Raw genomic sequence first — 18,186 nt, forward strand, 5'->3', positions numbered from 1 at the left:
TGTGCGATCAGCCCAGTGACTCCTGATTGGATCTGTGTGATCCGTTTGCCCGAATGCCACCTGCCCATGCGCGGTCATCTTCGGGGCAGAGGGGCTGGGATGTCACAGACCCAGAGGGCTCAGGGAGAGAGAAGGCACTCCCGGGGCTGTGCAGGCATCTGGTTTCCTTCCTGCAGGACCCTGGCTTTCTGGCCTGGTCAGAAGAAACTCACCTGTAGGACGATGGGCAGCTGTTCGGGTGGGTTTCGGTTCTCCACGCCCATGGTGAGCCACACCTGGAATGCGGTCAGCTGCTCGGCGAAGAACGGGCTGTGCTGCAGGGCAAGCAGAACAGGTGCTTGTTAGGGCCATGTTCCCAGACGGCCTGGTCTTGCCCACCCGTGCCACCTGCCAGGCATCCAAGCCTTCATGAAGGGCCCGCCCTGCAGGGCCCCGAGGATGCCAGGCGGCTGAGAAGTGGGTGCTCTGGGCACGCCAAAGAGGGAGAGCCTGCGGGGCGCACAAAGGGACCAGAGGCAGGCAGGAGAAAGGGGCAGCTGAGGATGACTCCAAGGCTTTTGGCTGGGGCACCGAGCTGGGGCCGCAAGCGGAGTGTGTTGGGAACCAGCAGTGGACATGTGCTCACGACAGTGGCTGGACAAGGGAGTGAAGATGCCGGGGGCAGGGGACTCCGTGCGTGTATGGATCAGCAGGCAAGTCTGGCTGGGGACACGCTTGGGAGTCATGGTGTGTGAATCTTTTCTAAGTTAAGTGAGAAAGGAAAGGGACCCAGGACGGAGCCTCTGCTACGGAGACCAAGGAGATGGGCTGGGGCTGCGCTGGGGCTGGTGAGGCCTGGCAGTGGAGGGAAAGCAGAGCTCAAAGGTCTGGACGCCAGGGAGCAATGTCCAGGGCAGAGCCACAAACCAGCACCGGGCCAGGCGAGATAAGGATGGAGAGCTGACTGGGCCCTGGATCAGCAGCGAGAACACTCTGGAGTTGGGCAAAAGCGCAGCCAGAGTGGGTTCGAGACAGGGTGAATTTGGTTTTGGTTGCAAAGGGGAAGAAGACAGACAGGTGGTGGCTGGAGAGGGACATAGGGTCAGGAAGTGCTTTTTGTAGATGTGGAGTAATGGGGACAGGACGCTGGTGAGAAAGACCCAGCTAGGGGCACGGAGGGTGGGGAAAGGCTGCTGGAGGGCATCCTCGGGCAGACTGGGGGACAGGACTGGATGCACAGGCTGGGCTGGCAGAGCAGGGCTGCTCCCCAGGGGAACCAGGCAGGGGGCAAAGCAAGGGGGCCCAGATGCAGAGAAGCAGGGGGAGGTCTGGAGGACCCGGCAGAGGCGGTCGCGTGACTGCTTCTTGTTTCCTCAGTGAAATGGGAAACGAGGGTACTCTCTGGGGTGAGGGCGGGAGGAGGGGTTGCAGCTGGACAGAGAAAGCGCGTGGATGAGGGAGACCAAAAAAATGCATGGGGTCAGAATGTCAGGCGGCATCAGGGCCCCTCGAGGGGGTGACATGAGCTCTCCGTGGGCCACGCCGGGTGGGCCCGGGCTCCCAGTTAGCCCAGCCATGTGAGTGCAGGCACAGAGTAGAGGGGGATTTGCTTGGGTGCCGTGGAGCAGGTGGGCAGCAGGGCTGCTGGGCCTGCGGCTGGAGGGCATGAAGGCTGCAGGGGAGGCTGCCGTTGGAAGGTCTCGGAACTGAGCGGCCAGGCAGGAACAGTCTGGCCTGATTCCCTCCACGGAGAGTCACTTCCACTTCACACAGCTCTGCCTTCCCCGAGCCCCAGATACAAAGAATTAAAAACAAACAAACAAACAAACAAACAAAAACAACTACCAGCCTCTCTCTCCCATCCACTATCCTCTCTTCCCTACATTGTTTGATTTTGCTCAGGGGGAAGGTGGGTAGCCACAGTTGGAGGTGTGTGTCTCTGTGAGAGGAGGTCGGGAGGAACCCTCCCTCCGCTCATCTGGCCTGGGTCAGCTGTGCCTGAGTTCCAGTGAATGTGCACACACGTGGACAGGCGAACGCCAGGAGCAGGAGAGGGTGCCTCCGTGCGCCCAAGTCCAGGAGCGCTCTCGGCAGCCTCCACAGAGGAGCCTGGCGGGCAGAGCCCCGTGGCCCCACTTAAAAAGTCAGCTGAGAACATTCACCACGTAGGAATCCGTGCTCCTGTGCAGCCAGCTTACAGAAAGTTAATCACACTTGGAGGGCAACCTGTGGAGTTGGCATGGAGCCCCCAGAGTGATTTGCCTGTTTTCAAGTGTGAATTATTCATAAATTGGTTAAAAAAAAATCTTGTTAAGTACCCTCTCCTCCACATCCTGTGAGAACGTAGTTCTCCTGAGTTAGAGAAGGCTTGAGTCTGTGAATAGAAGTCAGGTAATTCAGATAATTACACCTCTTCTTTCTTTCACATTAGCTTTGCCTGACGGATTTTCACATGTTCCTCACTGCTGGAGTCACCACTCCATGCAGAAAGAGAAAAATTCCTGACTATTCACCTCAAACTGACAAAAAAGGAAAAGCACACCTCTGCCTGGCAGGTGCGCGGTGAGGCCCGAGAAGCTCCCTAAAGCCACGGGGAGGCTGACAAATTAGAGCAACCAACCACGGAAGAGTGGTCAGCACTTTATATGATGTTCCGGAAAACATCTCGAGAGCGGCCCGTGTCTCCACCCATGATTCACAGGGCTGATGTTTTGCGCCAAATTTCTGAGATTTTCTCCACCCCATGAAGAGCTCCTGAGCTGGCCCCTGCGTGGAGGGGAGCGAAGTCCATTCAGCGGGACAGAGAGCTCACAGGTCCCGCTGGGCTGAGCGTCTGGGTTGCCCGGCCAGGACCATACACCTGGCTCTCCCAGGGCGATTCGGATGCCGGGAGTTTTGCTCTGTTGCCAGCCTGTGTGCCAGGCAGTTTGGCATATTCTAAAAACATGGGCAGCAGACTGAAAACGGGAAGGCCGGCTGAGAGGCTGAGAGCCTCCGAGTTGCACCTAAGTGGAGCCCGTCTGGCTGGACTTCTGCTACCAACAACCTGAGCATACCTGCCACCTTTCTCACCGTCTGGACATTCCGAGACGGTTGCTCTCCGTCCTGACAGCGGCACAATACATTTGCCACTTACGACGAGCTTGAGGCTTAAAGAGGGGACTTAAAGTTCACTGCCAAGGGGACATTCTACCCCTCTGTACGGCTCTGTAGGGACATTCTCCACCCCCCGTACGGCTGCTCCGTTTGCAGAAGGGTTCTCTTTAACACCACCGAAAGTCAATTAGCCCGAGCTTTCTACTGCATGGGAATCATTCTGGCTTCTCCTCCTATCTCAATAAACCAATTTTTTTTTTTTTTTTTTGAGACAAAGTCTCACTCTGTTGCCCAGGCTGGAGTGCAGGGGCACGATCTTGGCTCACTGCAACCTCCGCCCCTGGGTTCAAGCAATTCTCCTGCCTCAGCCTCTGAAAACCTCAATTTTGATAGGGTTCTATGTTACTGTTAGTACAGAAAAATCAGAAAGTGAAATTTTAAACGATACCATTTACAACCATGTTGAGGGAGGAGACGGCTCAATATTATAGAGGTGGTGACTTCTCCCCAATCAATCTGTACATTAACTGTAATCTCAATGAAAACCCAGCAGGTTCTTTGCAGAAATTAACACACTGATTGTAAAATTCACATGGAAATGCAAAGGACCAAAAGTAACTGAGGCAACCTTGGGAAAAAAACGAAGTTGTGGGACTTAGTCTACCAGCTTAGAAAGTGTCATGTAGAGTTTGTCATTACAACTGTGTGGTCCTGGTGCAAAGAACAAGTGAGCAAAGGGACAAACGAGGGAACAGAGGCAGCCACGTGGACACGGTCCTCAGTGCAAAGGAGGGAACAGAGGGAGCCACGCGGACACGGTCCTCAGTGCAAAGGAGGGAACAGAGGGAGCCACGCGGACACGGTCCTCGGTGCAAAGGAGGGAACAGAGGCAGCCTCGTGGACACGGTCCTCAGTGCAAAGGAGAGAACAGAGGCAGCCACGTGGACACGATCCTCGGTGCAAACACCACCAGTAAGCCGAGCATTCACGGGGGACGTGAACTGTGAGCAGATGCAGGTCCAGATGTGAAAGGGAAACACAAAGGCTACTAGCTGACAAAGAGCGTAGCATCTGCTCAGAATGCTCATCTCAGAGGAAATAAAGGTTTCATAAAATAGGATACCAAAAGCCCGAACCACAAATGGCCAATAAAAATATGGAACAATGCTCTATTAACTATCAGGGAAATACACGATTAGCTCTTAAGGAAATATCTTTTTCATACTGTACCATAATAGCCAAATAAATAAATAGCAACTAAAACTCTCGAATGCTGCAGGCAGGAGTGTAAACTGACTCAGCCACTTTGCAGAGTGCTCTGGCAGCGTCTGTTAAAGCTGAATATGGGCAAACCCTGGGACCCCAAAGGATCACTCTGAGAAATGTGAAGGAGGGAGCAGCCCCTGAACGGGAGGACATCTAGGAAGGGGAGGCCTTGGCTTTAGGCACAGAATTGGTGCTAGCGGGTGGGGTACCAAAAAAAAAAAATCAGTAATCAAGACAAATGATATTTTAGTGCAATTTTACAAAAATAAAAATTAATACAAAAATCCATACTGAACAAGATATCGACATTTCAAAGGGAGGACCAATATTCTCCTTTTCAAAGGGAGGACAGAATTCCCTTTTGTCTCAGGCTCTGATGTGACAGAGTCTGGCTCTAGCCAGCACTGTTAGTGAGGACTGAAAACTGAAAACACCCAGTGGCCCTAGAAGGGACACATGAATGTTGGGACACTCAATGGTGTCCACCTTGCAGCAAGTGTGAGCTGCCGTGCAGTGAGAGTGAGCTGCGGTGCGGTGAGAGCTGTGGCGTGGTGAGAGTGAGCTGTGGTGCCGTGTGAGTGGTGGTGCCGTTAGTGTGAGCTACAGTGCAGTGAGTGTGAGCTGTGGTGCTGTGTGAGCGGCAGTGCTGTGTGTGAACTGCAGCGTGGTGAATGTGAGCTGCGGCGTGGTGAGTGTGAGCTGCGGTGCGGTGAGTGTGAGCTGCGGCGTGGTGAGTGTGAGCTGCGGTGTGGTGTGAGCTGCGGTGTGGTGAGTGTGAGCTGTGGTGTGGTGAGTGTGAGCTGCGGCGTGGTGAGTGTGAGCTGCGGTGCGGTGAGTGTGAGCTGTAGTGCAGTGAGTGAGCTTACTCAAACAATGCTGAGTGATGGCGGGCAGGCACAGAGACTACACCCTGCCTGACTCCACGCATCCAAGCACAAAACTGGGCAGGAAAGCGGCCACTGCTGGGGAAGGGAGGAGCTAAGAGGGGCGCTGAGGGGGCTCATGGGGGCTGCTTGATTTGGGTGTGATTACACAAGTATGCGCAGCTTGAAACATTCACCAAGCTGTATGTGTATGACGTGTATGCTTTTCTATATGTAAATTATACCTCCAATAAGATAAAAACAAAAGGAACCTAGTGTGTGGTCCACGTCAGTTATCCCCGGCTTGTCCTGACACCCCAACATGGCGAAATCATTCCCAAATGCAGAATATTGATCCTAGTTGTTTAGCACAGATAGAGTAAAATCCTTGAAAAGAAACTTGGCAAAGATGCCTGGCACAGAAACCTAAGCATTCGTTTAGAAAGAGCACACATGCAAATAGAAACTGCATTATTTTATATAAAAGCAGATTGTTCTGATCTCTTAAAAGAACCGAGTGAAGCCACGCTGAGAGTACAGAAAGGCCAGTTTCCCGAAGGTTCCCAAATATCTGTTTGCGGCAACAGGCCCAGAGCTCTTTGGAAAAGCGCAGGCACTCCGGGGCCACTCTGGCAGGCTGAGGGTGGGCAGTTGGCATCTGTGAAGGTTTGCCACTCTGCAGGAGACCCTGTCATTGCCCCCAAGGTTTGTGGGCCAGCAGGAAGGGAGGGAAGGCCTTTGTCTAGAAGCCCAATGTTGATGCCAAGCACATGGAGGGGAGCTGGCTTCAGTCTCACTGTTTAAAATGCGGGGCGGTCTGCAATGCCCTTGAAAATACCCCATGAATACAAAGATGGCGTAGAAGTAAGTGGTGGGCATGGGGTGCTCACTGTAAATTTCTTCCAACTTTGCTGTAGGTTTGAAAATTTTCACAATCAAATGTTACCAAAAAATCAAGCAATAAGGGGAGGGTAACAGAAGATTATAAAAGAGAAGAAAGCCCTCTTAAAAGGCCGTTTTCCCAGTCATCCCACCCGTGGGGCATGTCAAAATCATCTGAGGAGTTAAAACACCCCACACAGGCACATCACACACACCTCACGCACACCCACACACACCTCACGCACACCCACACACACGTGCACACGCACGCACGCACACCCAGGCTCCTGACTGCATGTGTTAGACGCTTCCCTGACGGCTGTGATGTGCACTAAAAGTTAAAAGTCTGTGCAGTGGACGGAACCCTTCCTGAGTATCGGTGCCTCTGCCCTGGGCTGGAGGCTGGCATCCTCGCATCAGTGACAGCTGGCTCTGGGGCAGTGCCTGCACATGAATTCCCAAGGGCCCTGTGCTGAGCTGTGTCCAAAGCACTTTTCCTACATTAACTCCCTTTGTCCTCCCAGCGCCCCTGGGGTTGGATACCGCCATAATCCCTCCCTTAAATGAGGAGACCGCAACACAGGAGGCGACCAAACTTGCCCTCGGTGGCACAGCTAGGCTCTGTGGCTCTGAGGCCTGACACGGTGGTGTCTCAGGTGTGGCCCCAGTGGGAGGCGGGGGTGCTGGTCCCCTCCTGCCTCTGCCCAGGCTGCTGCCTCCCCCATCCCTGGCCTCCCCGTGTCTGCCGCACCCTCTTGCCGATTCCTCCCTTGCATTCTGCATGGATGTGAGAGGCTCCTCTTTCCTCACGGGTTTCTGGAGGGCAGGGCCTCCGTCTTATTTATCTGTTTTCAAACTCGATGCCTCACATAAGGCAAAAGCTCATTAAGAAACCACGAGGGGGTCCTAGGGAGCTGCTGCGAAGGCCCGGGGCCACCCTCACTTGCAGGTGCTGCGACTAAACCAAGATTCTGCCCTAGGGCAGCTCAGCTCTCCAGTGCCCGTGCAGTGCGGCCGGGGGCAGAATGCCCCTCCAGGGCTCAGCACCAAACCCTCCATGGGTCACTGTCCCACAGGGCTGAGAGTCAGAGGACTGGGGGAGATCCACAATTCATATGTGGTGAAAAGGCTAGAAAGTGTAACATGATCACCGCTCACAGGGAGTGAGTCCGCATTAAGAAAGGCAGATCTGTACTAGCAAAATTTTGAGATAGGACTGTTTTAAAAGTTGATTCTTTCAAAGTCTAACTTTAAACCCTGGTTGACTCGATGTTTTCAACTCTGGCAACTACATTTTTTCCAGGCAGGTGAACAAAATCTCTGACACCCAAGAGTCCTGGGCACCACCCCCAGTCTGGGGGCTTTGCAGTCCAGGTGCCCAGAGAAGGGCAAGGGTGCCCTTGGAGGGACTCACCCGAAACGCAGTGCCTTCCTCGATGATCGTCGGCAGCTGAGACAGACAGATGTCAACAGCCAGGTCCCAGGCTTGCCTGCAGAGAGAACAGAGGAAACCCACTGAGCGTTACAGACGGGCTTCCTCAAGAGGCCACTTCACAGGGCACAGGAGGAGCTGGCTGAGCCTGGGCAGCAAGGGTCTGGGCAGAGGCCATGGCAGCTGGTGGGGGGCATGTTTACAGTTTCACTGCTGTTCAGATTTGGGCTGCAGAAGACGTCCGAGGGGAGGCCAGGAGAGAGTGCAGGCCAGGAACGCTGGTGCTGCCAGCATCCTCCCCATTTTTTTTTGTCACATTTTTTCTCTTTAAAATAAAATGAGAAAAAAGCCTGGAAAAATTAAGGAATGCTTCCCATTTTCTGCTGTGGTTTCTGACTGTGACTGGAACCCATGTAGTGGCAGCCCATGTGTTCTAAGCAGCTGCAGTCTCTGCACAGGCTCTTATGGGGCAGTGTCCTGGAGGGACGTGGGAGAGACACTGGGGCCAGGCCAAAGTGCCTCATCAGGAGGAGTCAGTGTGCAGTCAGGGAAAGGCGTCCTGGTGGTCAGGGCTGAGCTCTGCGCTGTGATGGTGCCGTCGGGCCCATCTCTGTCCCTCCCTTGCCTCCCCTCCGCTGCTCCCTGGTGTGGGCGGCCACCTGCTCAGTCAGTTCCTGCCACCTCCCTGTAGGTCTCACCAGGCACCCTGCAGTCTGGGGTCTCCTACCATGCATAGAGCTGCTCCCCCCAAGCCACAGTGGCTCCACAGACCACCCGGGTGATGTGCTTCCCATGTCGAGACTCCTTGTCACAGTAACCGACCACACTGTCCCTCTTGAGTTCTCCCCATTGGACATTACGAGGCTTTCTCCTCCGGGCTCCCTCCCGTCACAGTGAACACGAGACAGCCTCCTCCCTGGGCTCCTGACCCCGTCCTTCAGGGCCGTGCCACTGCAGCTTCCACAGCCCTCTCCTTGCCTGCTCTCATCCTTGCTCAGGGCGCCCACTCCCACCTGCTCACTGACACCCCCAGACACTATTTAAAACAGCCTCACACCTCTCTCCAGAGCTCCACACCTGATTCTATTGTAGGACCAGCCGGCAGTCTGAATTGGACCTAACACCTCCAGGCCAGTTCCTGGGATTCCCAGCTGTAGGCAACAGCCTTATGGGGCATCCCCAGCCACCATCGCCACCTTCCTAACGTGGCCTTGCCAGAGCCTCCGTGTTGTCCTAACAGCCCCCTCCCAATGGGCCCCTCTGCCGGCACCTCCCTCCAGGCCAGCTGCCCTGTGAGCTTTCTCGGAGGCTCTAACACGGCCCCTCTAAACCTTTCTGTGGCTCTGGCCTTCTCATGGTACCCCAGGCCTGGCACACCCCAGCACCTCCGACATCTCCAGCCCTGTGGCAGAGGGACAGCAGCTGCCTCTGACCGACCCCTGCTTTGTGTCAGCTGTTCTACAAGGACACTGTGAGGGAGACATGATCATGAGACCGTTTCACCCTAGAGAGACAGCCACGCGCCCAAGGCCACAGAGCCACACGCTGAATTACAGACATCCCGCAGGTGCCCTGGCATCCAGCCGTACCCAACTTCTTTCCCAGTGCCAGGCACATAGCAGGCTTTCGATATGCATTGGCTAAATGAGAGTGAGGGCGAGCAGGAAAGCATCCTCTATGCATAAGCAGCCCCGTGTGAGTTTCGACAAGGAGAGAGGGAAGAAAAGAAGGTCTGACCGCGAGCCACGAGCCTGGGCTCTGCTCCCAGCTCTGCTACCCACTAGCTCCTGCCCAGGGCGCGGCTGAGCTGCCTGCCTCGCTGCCTCATCCAGAGGATGAGCGCCTGGCCAGGGAGCCCGTGTGGGAGGCCGCTTGGTGAAACTGAGCGTGTGGCTCTGGGCGCGTGGCTCTGTCTCTCTAGGATCCGTTTCACCATCTGTGAAATGGGCTCATGATCATGTCTCCCTCACAGCGTCCTTGCAGAGTGGCTGACACAAAGCAGGGGTCAGTCAGAGGCAGCTGCTGTCCTCCTGCCACAACATCCAACATGAACTCTAAACTGGAAGTGAATAATCACCTCACTCTCGGCACGGCCACAGAGCACAGTCTTCATTTCCGCGGATACAGGTTGAGTATCTCTTTTCTAAAATGCCTGGGACCAGAAGTGTTTTGGGTTTCTGATATTTTCAGGTTTTGGAATATTTGCATATACATAATGAGAAATCATGGGGATGGGACCCAAGTCTAAGAGTAAACTCCATTTATGTTTCACATACCTCCTACACACACAGCCTGAAGCGAATTGTACACAATTTTGTGCATGAAACAAAGTTTGCGCCCGCAAGGTCGGGAGGGGAACTGTCCACCTGTGGCAGCGTGGTGGCCCTCACAGAGTTTTGGATTTTGGAACATTTTGGATTTTTGAATTAGGGACACTCAACCTGCGTCGTAGAGATGGAGGAAGGACAGCAATCCCTTCAGCCCTACTCTCCTTTTCTGCTAGAAATATGTTCCTTGTGGAAACCGACGGATGATCAGTACAATGGATTCTGCTGCTAGCGCTGTGCTCTTTTCTCCTGGGTAATTTTTTAAGAGACTCGAGGACTCTGTGTTATTTTTTAGGCTAATGACACTCCGTGCTGCCGTGTCAAAGGGTGTATTTTCTCAATGTCTTAGTAAAGGACCAAAACGAGAATGAAAAATGTTAAAATCCAGAAAAAAAAGTAAAAATTTAAGATGAACAAAGGGACTAAAGAGCAATTTTTCACTTTCAAATATATGAAATATATTTCAATTTTCCCAAGACTGGCCCTCTTTGCACAAACATGCCCTTCCCCTGCCAATAGAGTTAAGGAGCAATCAGGAGATAATCAAATGGCCTCAAAGTACGTGCAATAAATAGCTCCCATATGCCCAGTAAATCCCCAGCTGCAGGCAAATGGTATTCAGCAGCACTGAGGGAGATTTTACTCTTTGTTAAGACAGAAGCAAAGTCAATTATTGCAATTAAACTCTATAAAGATTCCTTGAATTTAATCAAATAAAAAGTTTCTGCTTCAGGAGTTAGAAGAAAGTGTGTACAAGTTAGGGGAGGTGGAGGCGAGAGGAGGGCAGAGAGGGTGTTCGGGCCGTGGGCTGAGAAGTCCAGCGTGGCACCTGGTGTGGCCTCGGTCAGTGCTGGGCGAGGCGCCTTTGGAACTGTGCCTCCCGGAAAGCCTATTCGCACGCTCTCCAAGGCACTCGCTTGGTGTTGAAGGCCTGAACTGCACTGGAGACATTGCTCGGCACACCGGACAGGATACCGCCCAGCAAAGCTGTGTCAGAGCCACAGGTGACAATCTCTCTTGGACACGTGACCCATGTTGCTGCAGTGGGACGCTGTGCTCCTAAAAGGCTGAGAGCCCACTTGGATCCAGCCCAGGGGTGGGAGGCGGGGACTGACCCAGCTCCACATTTCACAGACCAGAAAAGCAGCCCCAGATGGTTCTGGTTTCACTGATGCACAGAGGCTCAGGAGGCTGCGGGGATGAGACAAAGCCCAGGAGGAAGGGCTGTGGCTCGGCGCCCGGACGATGCGCGGAGGCTTCTCGGGGCCGTCCGGCTACCCAGGGCCGTGGACTCGAGGCAGAGCTGTCTACATGAGAGGAGGAAAAGAACTTTGTTCAAGTACTAATGAGAAGAAAGGATGTAAAAGAACGCCTACAAACCGCTGAAAGACAAACGCTGGAACCTGATTATCAGCACACAGTGAAGCGGCCCTGAACCTCAAGCCACGGCTTGGCCTGAGCCCGAAGGACAGCGCCACTCAGAGCAAGGCAGGGAAGACGGAGGTACTGGGAGGAGCTCGCACCCTGGCACCGCCTGCTGAGCAAGCCAGGGGCCCTCTCGGGGCCGTGGGTGGTTTATTTATTTATTTATTTAACCAAATTAAAGGGCCAGATTACCCATTAAATTCTAAAATTGCATGGCAACCTTTTTTTTTTTTTTTTGAGACGGAGTCTCACTCTGTCGCCCACGCTGGAGTGCAGTGGTACGATCTTGGCTCACTGCAACCTCCGCCTCCTGGGTTCAAGTGATTCTCCTGCCTTGGTCTCCTGAGTAGCTGGGATTACAGGAATGCGCCACACGCCTGGCTAATTTTTGTATTTTTAGTAGAGACGGGGTTTCACCATGTTGGTCAGGCGGGTCTCAAACTCCTGACCTCAGGTGATCTGCCTGCTGTGGCCTCCCAAAGTGCTGGGATTACAGGCATGAGCCATTGCACCCGGCCCGCACGGCAACCTTTTAAACAGAACAACGGTATTCGCTAATGAACATTTATCTGTTGATTAAAACTGGCTGCATTTTCTACAGTAAAATCAACACAAACTTGCAGCTCTAATTTGGGATTCCCAGCTAAAGACAAGTGGGAAAGTGGGTCCTATGTAAACACGAGAGACCATGGTGGTGGGTTTCGGCAGCAGCCAGCCCTGTGAGGTTTGGCAGCACACGACAGCAGAAGGTGGGAGGGGACCGGGAAGGTGTCTGGATTAGCACTTCCCACAGCCTGTGATCAAGCTGCCTGGAGAAGCAGGGCTGGAGTGCTGGAGTGCAGATCTGAGGGGAGGAGGCTGTGATTAGCTGTGACCAGCTCATCTGCATCGTGGGCTCCTCCCCCTCCGGCAGCTGGGGGCAGAGGGACTTTCTAAGCTGTTGGCTGCTCTGATGAGTCACTCGCCTGGAAAACATGTCATCCAGGCAAGAGCTGGGTTTTCAGGAAACAGCCCTGAGATGGCGGGTGCCCAGGAGGTGGGCTGGAGGAAAGCCGTCCAAGTCCGCACAGCCTCCATCTGCACTGATCAGTCAGAGCGGCGCCCGCCCCGGGAACAGAAAGCACAGGTTATTACCGCGGAGAAACGCAGAGTTTCAGGACCCCTGAAATTGGAAGTGAAGGAGAATGACTCCCCGATGACTTTGCATCAAAAATTAAACAGGAAGCTGGCTCTGAGTATTCATCACTCTGCCGCGGCCTGAAGCAAAGTGTCAATGCAGATCACTTTATGTTTTAACCTCAATTTTTGTTAGGCTTTGTTCCCTTTTTCCTCTTGCTAAAAATTCAACCTCTCCATCACCACCCAAGGAGTATAATAGCTAGATTGTACATTATTTATTCCAAATGCTCTTTTCTGCTACCTTTCCTGTGTGCTCCCTGGGGATGTACACACTTTGGTCTATTGATGAGGGGAGGAAAGAGCTCTGGGCATTGTTTTCGTGGCAGACAGCCCTGCAGAGCCCCCAGTGATGCTCCCATGGCGAGGAGCCCACCTCCACAGCAGCTCAGTCCTCACTTGCAGTTAGCAAGATCTAGTAACAGAGGTGAGCACGATTCTGTTTCTGAGCCGAATGTTCTCCGTCTATGCGTCTGGGACCGCTTCTCACTCCTTTGTGCCTCCCTCCCTGCCCTTGTCAAGGAACAGGATTTGAGCTGGGACATGCCACTCAAGGTGGAGGCCACATTCCCTCCCTCCCTGGATGAGGCTGGACCAGACACTGCCACAGGACAGGGGGGCGATGGGCATGTGAGCTCTAAGTCTGTCCCCCAGGCCTGAGCTGCCTCGTCCACTCCTCGCGGCCTTCCCACCTGCGAGAACGTTGCCCCAGTGGCCAGCACGAGCTTCCACGGGGAATGGAAGCCTCCAAGACAGGAGCCGCCTGCACCCTGACCCCTGGGGCCACGGCAGCCTATGCTGCCTATGCTCACACATGCCCATTTGTAAAGCCCCTGGATCATGGGTTCCCAGCGAACGGGTGTTTCAACTAGCACACCTAACTACCTCCAGAGAGAAAGGCAAACCATTCAATGGAGTTTTTCCACACTAACCAAGCCGGTGTCTCAAGAGGGGTGTTGGCTGCATGCCCTCCGTATCCACCTGGCTCAAGCCTTTATAGCCAGGTACCAACATATTCCTCATCTCAGCATAAAGGCCCTCCAAAATAAAGCGATTACCAACTCTGTGTGGTTAATGCCTCCCTAAATCTGCAACGTGGTAACATGGTGGAATGGACTGGCTTCTTGTTAAACTTTACTGTGTGCACAGTGATACACAGTGACACACAGGGATACACAGTGACACACAGGGATCCACAGGGACATACAGGGATACACAGCGACACACAGGGATACACAGTGACACACAGGGATACACAGTGACACACAGGGATACACAGTGATACATAGTGATATACAGGGATACACAGGGAGATGCTGCTGCCCGTGGAAGTTCACTGTCATCAGAGATCTGACATCTCTGCCTCCAGAGCCTCGGCGGGATTCCGATGGACAGTGATAAAGTGATGCATCAAATTTATCACAAGCGGCAAGGACTGCTCACATCTAAGAAGGCCTGGGGTTTCCCAGTCTTCCAGAAGCCTCCCTCCTGTGTCCAGACTAGTAAACTCACTCGTGTTAAGGATCGTGGTGAGAGTGTTTAAGAGTTAGAATTAGACTTCAAATGTGAACACGCCTAGGACAGACTGGAGGTAAAATTCTGCAATGACGGACTCCACAGAATCAAATGCCTTATGGGAGTGGGATTTTCTCAGGGTGAGATGGACTGAGGAATCGTCTCAGCCTCCGTGGGGAATGGAGAGGAGGCAGTGCTGGGGCCTGGTCTCTGAGCAGTGCAAGGGCAAGTACATGCCTTTCTGAAACCCGGGAAGGACGTGGAGCTAGCGCAAGCCAAACCTCTGTGCTTGCCTCTCCTCCCTCCTAAACACCTTAATTGTGTAGCAGATTTGGGAAAACACACATCAGAACAACACACGGCTGCTACGGAATCTCCGCTGGGAAGCAAAGAGCTGCTTTAAAATGATGTTCCCTATTGGGCACGGTGGCACACACCTGTTAATTCCAGCACTTTGGGAGGCAAAGGTGGGTGGATTGTCTGAGCTCAGGAGTTCAAGACCAGCCTGAGTAACCTGGTGAAACCCCATCTCTACAAACAATACAAAACAATTAGCTGGGCGCGTGCCTGTAGTCCCAGCTACTTGGGGGTCTGACGTAGGAGGATTGCTTGAGCCTGGGAGGTTGAGGCTGCAGTGAGCCAAGATCACACCACTGCACTCCAGCCTGGGTGACAGAGCGAGACCCTGCCTCCAAAAAAAAAGATGAAAATGATGCTCCCCATCATGGGAAGTCTCTGCCATTCCTGAGGAGCGGTGCACCTGCGATCTCACCTCAACTACCAAGCTCCTTTCGAAGCCACTGGACAGCAGCGGCCCGTGCAAGGTGGCCCAGCGTGGGGGCATGGTGGGGCGCAGCAGCCCGATGCCGTGAGAAGGCCGTGCGTGAGAAGGCCGTGCGTGAGTGGCTTCGGCAGAGCACCTGGAAAGAGCCTTTTACAAACTGTCAGCACCCAGAACTGGGGGGTGGTCTACTACCATTAAACTCATTCCGATAAATTTTTTGCACACATAGTGAACTGATACAGACTGAGAAACCCCCATTTTTTGACATAATGTTTTGGTGGCAGTGAGAGGAGAGGAAATGAGAGAACTGGGTGGAGCTGGAGTTGGGGCGGCGGGGGGGGGCGGCGGGGGGGTGGACGGCACTAGTCAGTTGCCAAGGTGGCAAGTCCACCTCAGTCAGGTTTGTTCTCTGGAAACTGAGACCAGTGGAGCTGCCCTGACTCCAGGAAACCAGGAAGACGCCACAGAACAGAGAAGCCAGCGGGGAGAATCTGTGTACACCTACAGCGTGGGACCTGCTGTCCCGGCTCCTGACCAGCCAGACCACATTTCCAGTCTTTCTTCTCCTACGAGGATCTAGGATCTTCTCCAAATCTAAAGCCCAATTTTTACATTCAATTCCCTATCAACGTTGGTTCATGATATAATTTTCAGCATTAAATGGAACTGACTAGTGTTTACTTTTTAGCTCCAGATTCATGCTGGCATACTTGTTGCTGAAAACCCTCCCCAGGGAACATGTGTGAAATGCAAGTGATTCTCCCTGAATTCACATCATCATTGATTTCTGTACAAAGAACCCTTTAATATTACTTATTTGGCACTTCCCAGCATAGAAAGACAAGAAGCCACGACGTCAGACGTTGCAGAAAATATCCCTAACTAGAGAGGAGCCTTGGACACGCACAGGAGGGGCTGAAGAAGAAGAGTGGGGGAAGCGTCCTGAGACTCGGCCGCAAGTCGCCGTGGACACTGCCCTCTCCATGCACATGGCACTGCCATGTCTACGGGCCGCCCCCCATGCTGGGAGCCGAGGCACCGAGAGCTTCACTGAAGCCTCTGTCCCTAGGGGTTCATGGCCCAGCTTGGAGCAGGCAGGCTGCAGGCTGCTGTCTGGTTGGATGTGTCTGGTTGGGCTCGCAGAATGTTTTTTAATGCCATGTTAGATATCAACATCTAATAATCAGATAATTAAAAATGAAAATATGAACTTTTGGCTACTTTATGACTGGCAACTGTGGGCCAAAACCGCCCTACAGAGCCCTGGTTGGACTGAGCACGGCCTGGGCACTGCCCTACCCATGCCCGTGCCCTCCTGGCAGCAGCCCGGTCTTTCTGCTGTCTGAAAGCCCCCACGCCTGCCTCTTAGGCAACTCTACCAGTCATGATTTTCCTCATGTAAAGAAGTATTCAATTATTTCTTCTGTGTGTCTCTAGTTCTGAATTTATGAACAATAATGCCTTAGCCATAAAGACTCTATTTTTAAAAATTGCTTTTAGTGCTTCGAAGGCTTAGAAAATCTACAGGCTGACTTTTAATTAACCAAAGTAATATCTATCAATTTTTAAAATAGATTGTACCACCCTGGCACAAGCATCATTAATGTTTATTTATAAATCTATTTAGTGTTTTATTGCTGTATGTACTATGTATTTTAACATAAATATTAACTATATTGCTGATGCAATGTGGTGTTCTGTTTCTCTCATTTAACATATATTTTGCATAGTCATGAATAAAATTTTAAGACTGCTCACATTTTCTTTTAAGTATCCAGATCTGAATTTACATTCCTATTCTGTTAGGTAGTTGAGTTATTCCCAAATTTTCCCTCTTATAACCAACGTTCTGACAAATGGCTTGATTTGTCCTTGTCTTTCAGAACACCCCATTAGTCCCGTTGCTTGGTTTTTCCTTAGCGACCTGCTTCAGTTACGCTCCTATGCCAGGTCACAGTTGGTTGTGGGGCAAAGGGGCCGGGCATTCAAAAGGCAGGGTGAGCGCGGCGGGCAGGCAGGTGGGTGGCCACCGGGGCCAGCACTGTAAAGGCCGTAAAGCCAAGGCAGGGGTTAGGGGTCAGGGGCCTCAGGTCAGTGAGGTCCCAACCAAGGGCAGGCCCGAGCCAGGTGGGTCTCGGCCAGACATCGAAGGGTGGGAGTCGCCAAGACGACTCGGATCCCAGGACAGGGCTGCTGACTCCCTAGCAGCTTCTCATGTCCAGCTGGAGGGAAAACCCCAGGGCTCTGATCTGCAGGTGGGATGTGGCTGACTGCAAAATGCAAGGAATGCCACCTGCCAGGGGTTCTCATATGAGGCGCACCTGAGACCTTCCTGAGACATCACATGGGCTCCTGCTCCCAGGAGCATGACTACAGCAGGTCGCTAAGTGCCACTCCCTGCTCGTCTCTGCCTGATCAGACTTGTTCAGACACCAGGGAAGCTTCCTCATGCTGACAACAATGCTGTGATCCGCCAGCACAGTGGCCATGTGTAACGAGAGGTGACAAGAGCTTTCCTCCCTGGTTAAACACCACTTCTGCCTGGGTGCACTCCTGTCCCAGGGATGTGCCTGAAACAGAAGCTCATGCGCGTACTTACCGTGACTCAGCACGTACGCTGCAAAGTCAGCATGGGGCAGGCTGGCACTAGACGGCTGGAGCCATAGCCCGGCCCTGCCGTGCGGGTCCTCACTCACCCCAGTTTCTCATCAGTAAAATGGGGATATTGATAGCAAAAATTGTAGCTTTGTGGCAGCACCTGCTGTGAGGGGAAGATGGCCTAACAATTGTAAAGCCCAACATGCAGCAGGCACTTAATCGATCAGTCACTGGAATTCCTATTCTTACATGACCACCCGTGGTCACCCACCGTGACTGGTGTGCCTCAGGGGAGCTGTGGTCAGATCGCTCCCTGGGCTCTGTGACTTTACTCTCATGCTCTCCAAACCCCAGCACGGTTCACTAGCTGAGGTGGACAGGCTCGAACGTGGCCCCAGGACCCCTGTTCCAGGTGTGGCCCCTCCCTGGGGGTGCGGGTGGGACCTGAGACTGCTTTCAACCAGCAGAATATGGCAACGGTGACGGCTGCTGTGACTGTGTGTGGCACTAGGTGAGGCTGCAGCATCCGGCTCCCGCGCTGGCTCTAAGGGGCGGGAGGCCAAGCTAAGGACCCCACTGGTGGGGACAGTGGGTGGTCTCAACTGCGAAGGCGGCCTTAACCTGGTGGGACTCTGCACAGAGAACCTGGCTGAGCCCCACAACAGGAACTGGATCTGGAGGCCACGTGCTGTTCTGAGCTGCCGAGTCGTAGCAACACTGCTGTCACACAGGAGTAGATGGCTGCTGCCCTCCCTAACACTGTTTCCACCTTCAAATTCTATTTCCCACAAGTGGCGCTGGAGGAACTGCTATTACTAAGCAGAGGGAGACGCGTCCACCAGA

The 18,186-nt window shown here is 53.2% G+C and overlaps 1 protein-coding gene across 1 annotated transcript in view; it reads right to left on the minus strand.

The window, feature by feature from the left end:
- The window catches only part of RPTOR (regulatory associated protein of MTOR complex 1), a 412,605-nt gene that overhangs the window by 118,611 nt on the left and 275,808 nt on the right, over window positions 1-18,186 (minus strand). Inside the window, exons 10-11 of the mRNA XM_030827216.1 lie at window positions 7,501-7,576; window positions 213-314 (exon numbers count right to left, since the gene is read on the minus strand). Coding sequence (XP_030683076.1) covers window positions 213-314; window positions 7,501-7,576 — 178 coding nt within the window. The remainder of the gene's footprint in view (window positions 1-212; window positions 315-7,500; window positions 7,577-18,186) is intronic.

The sequence above is a fragment of the Nomascus leucogenys genome, chromosome 14 (assembly GCF_006542625.1).
Source record: "Nomascus leucogenys isolate Asia chromosome 14, Asia_NLE_v1, whole genome shotgun sequence".
Classification (NCBI taxonomy): Eukaryota; Metazoa; Chordata; class Mammalia; order Primates; family Hylobatidae; genus Nomascus; species Nomascus leucogenys.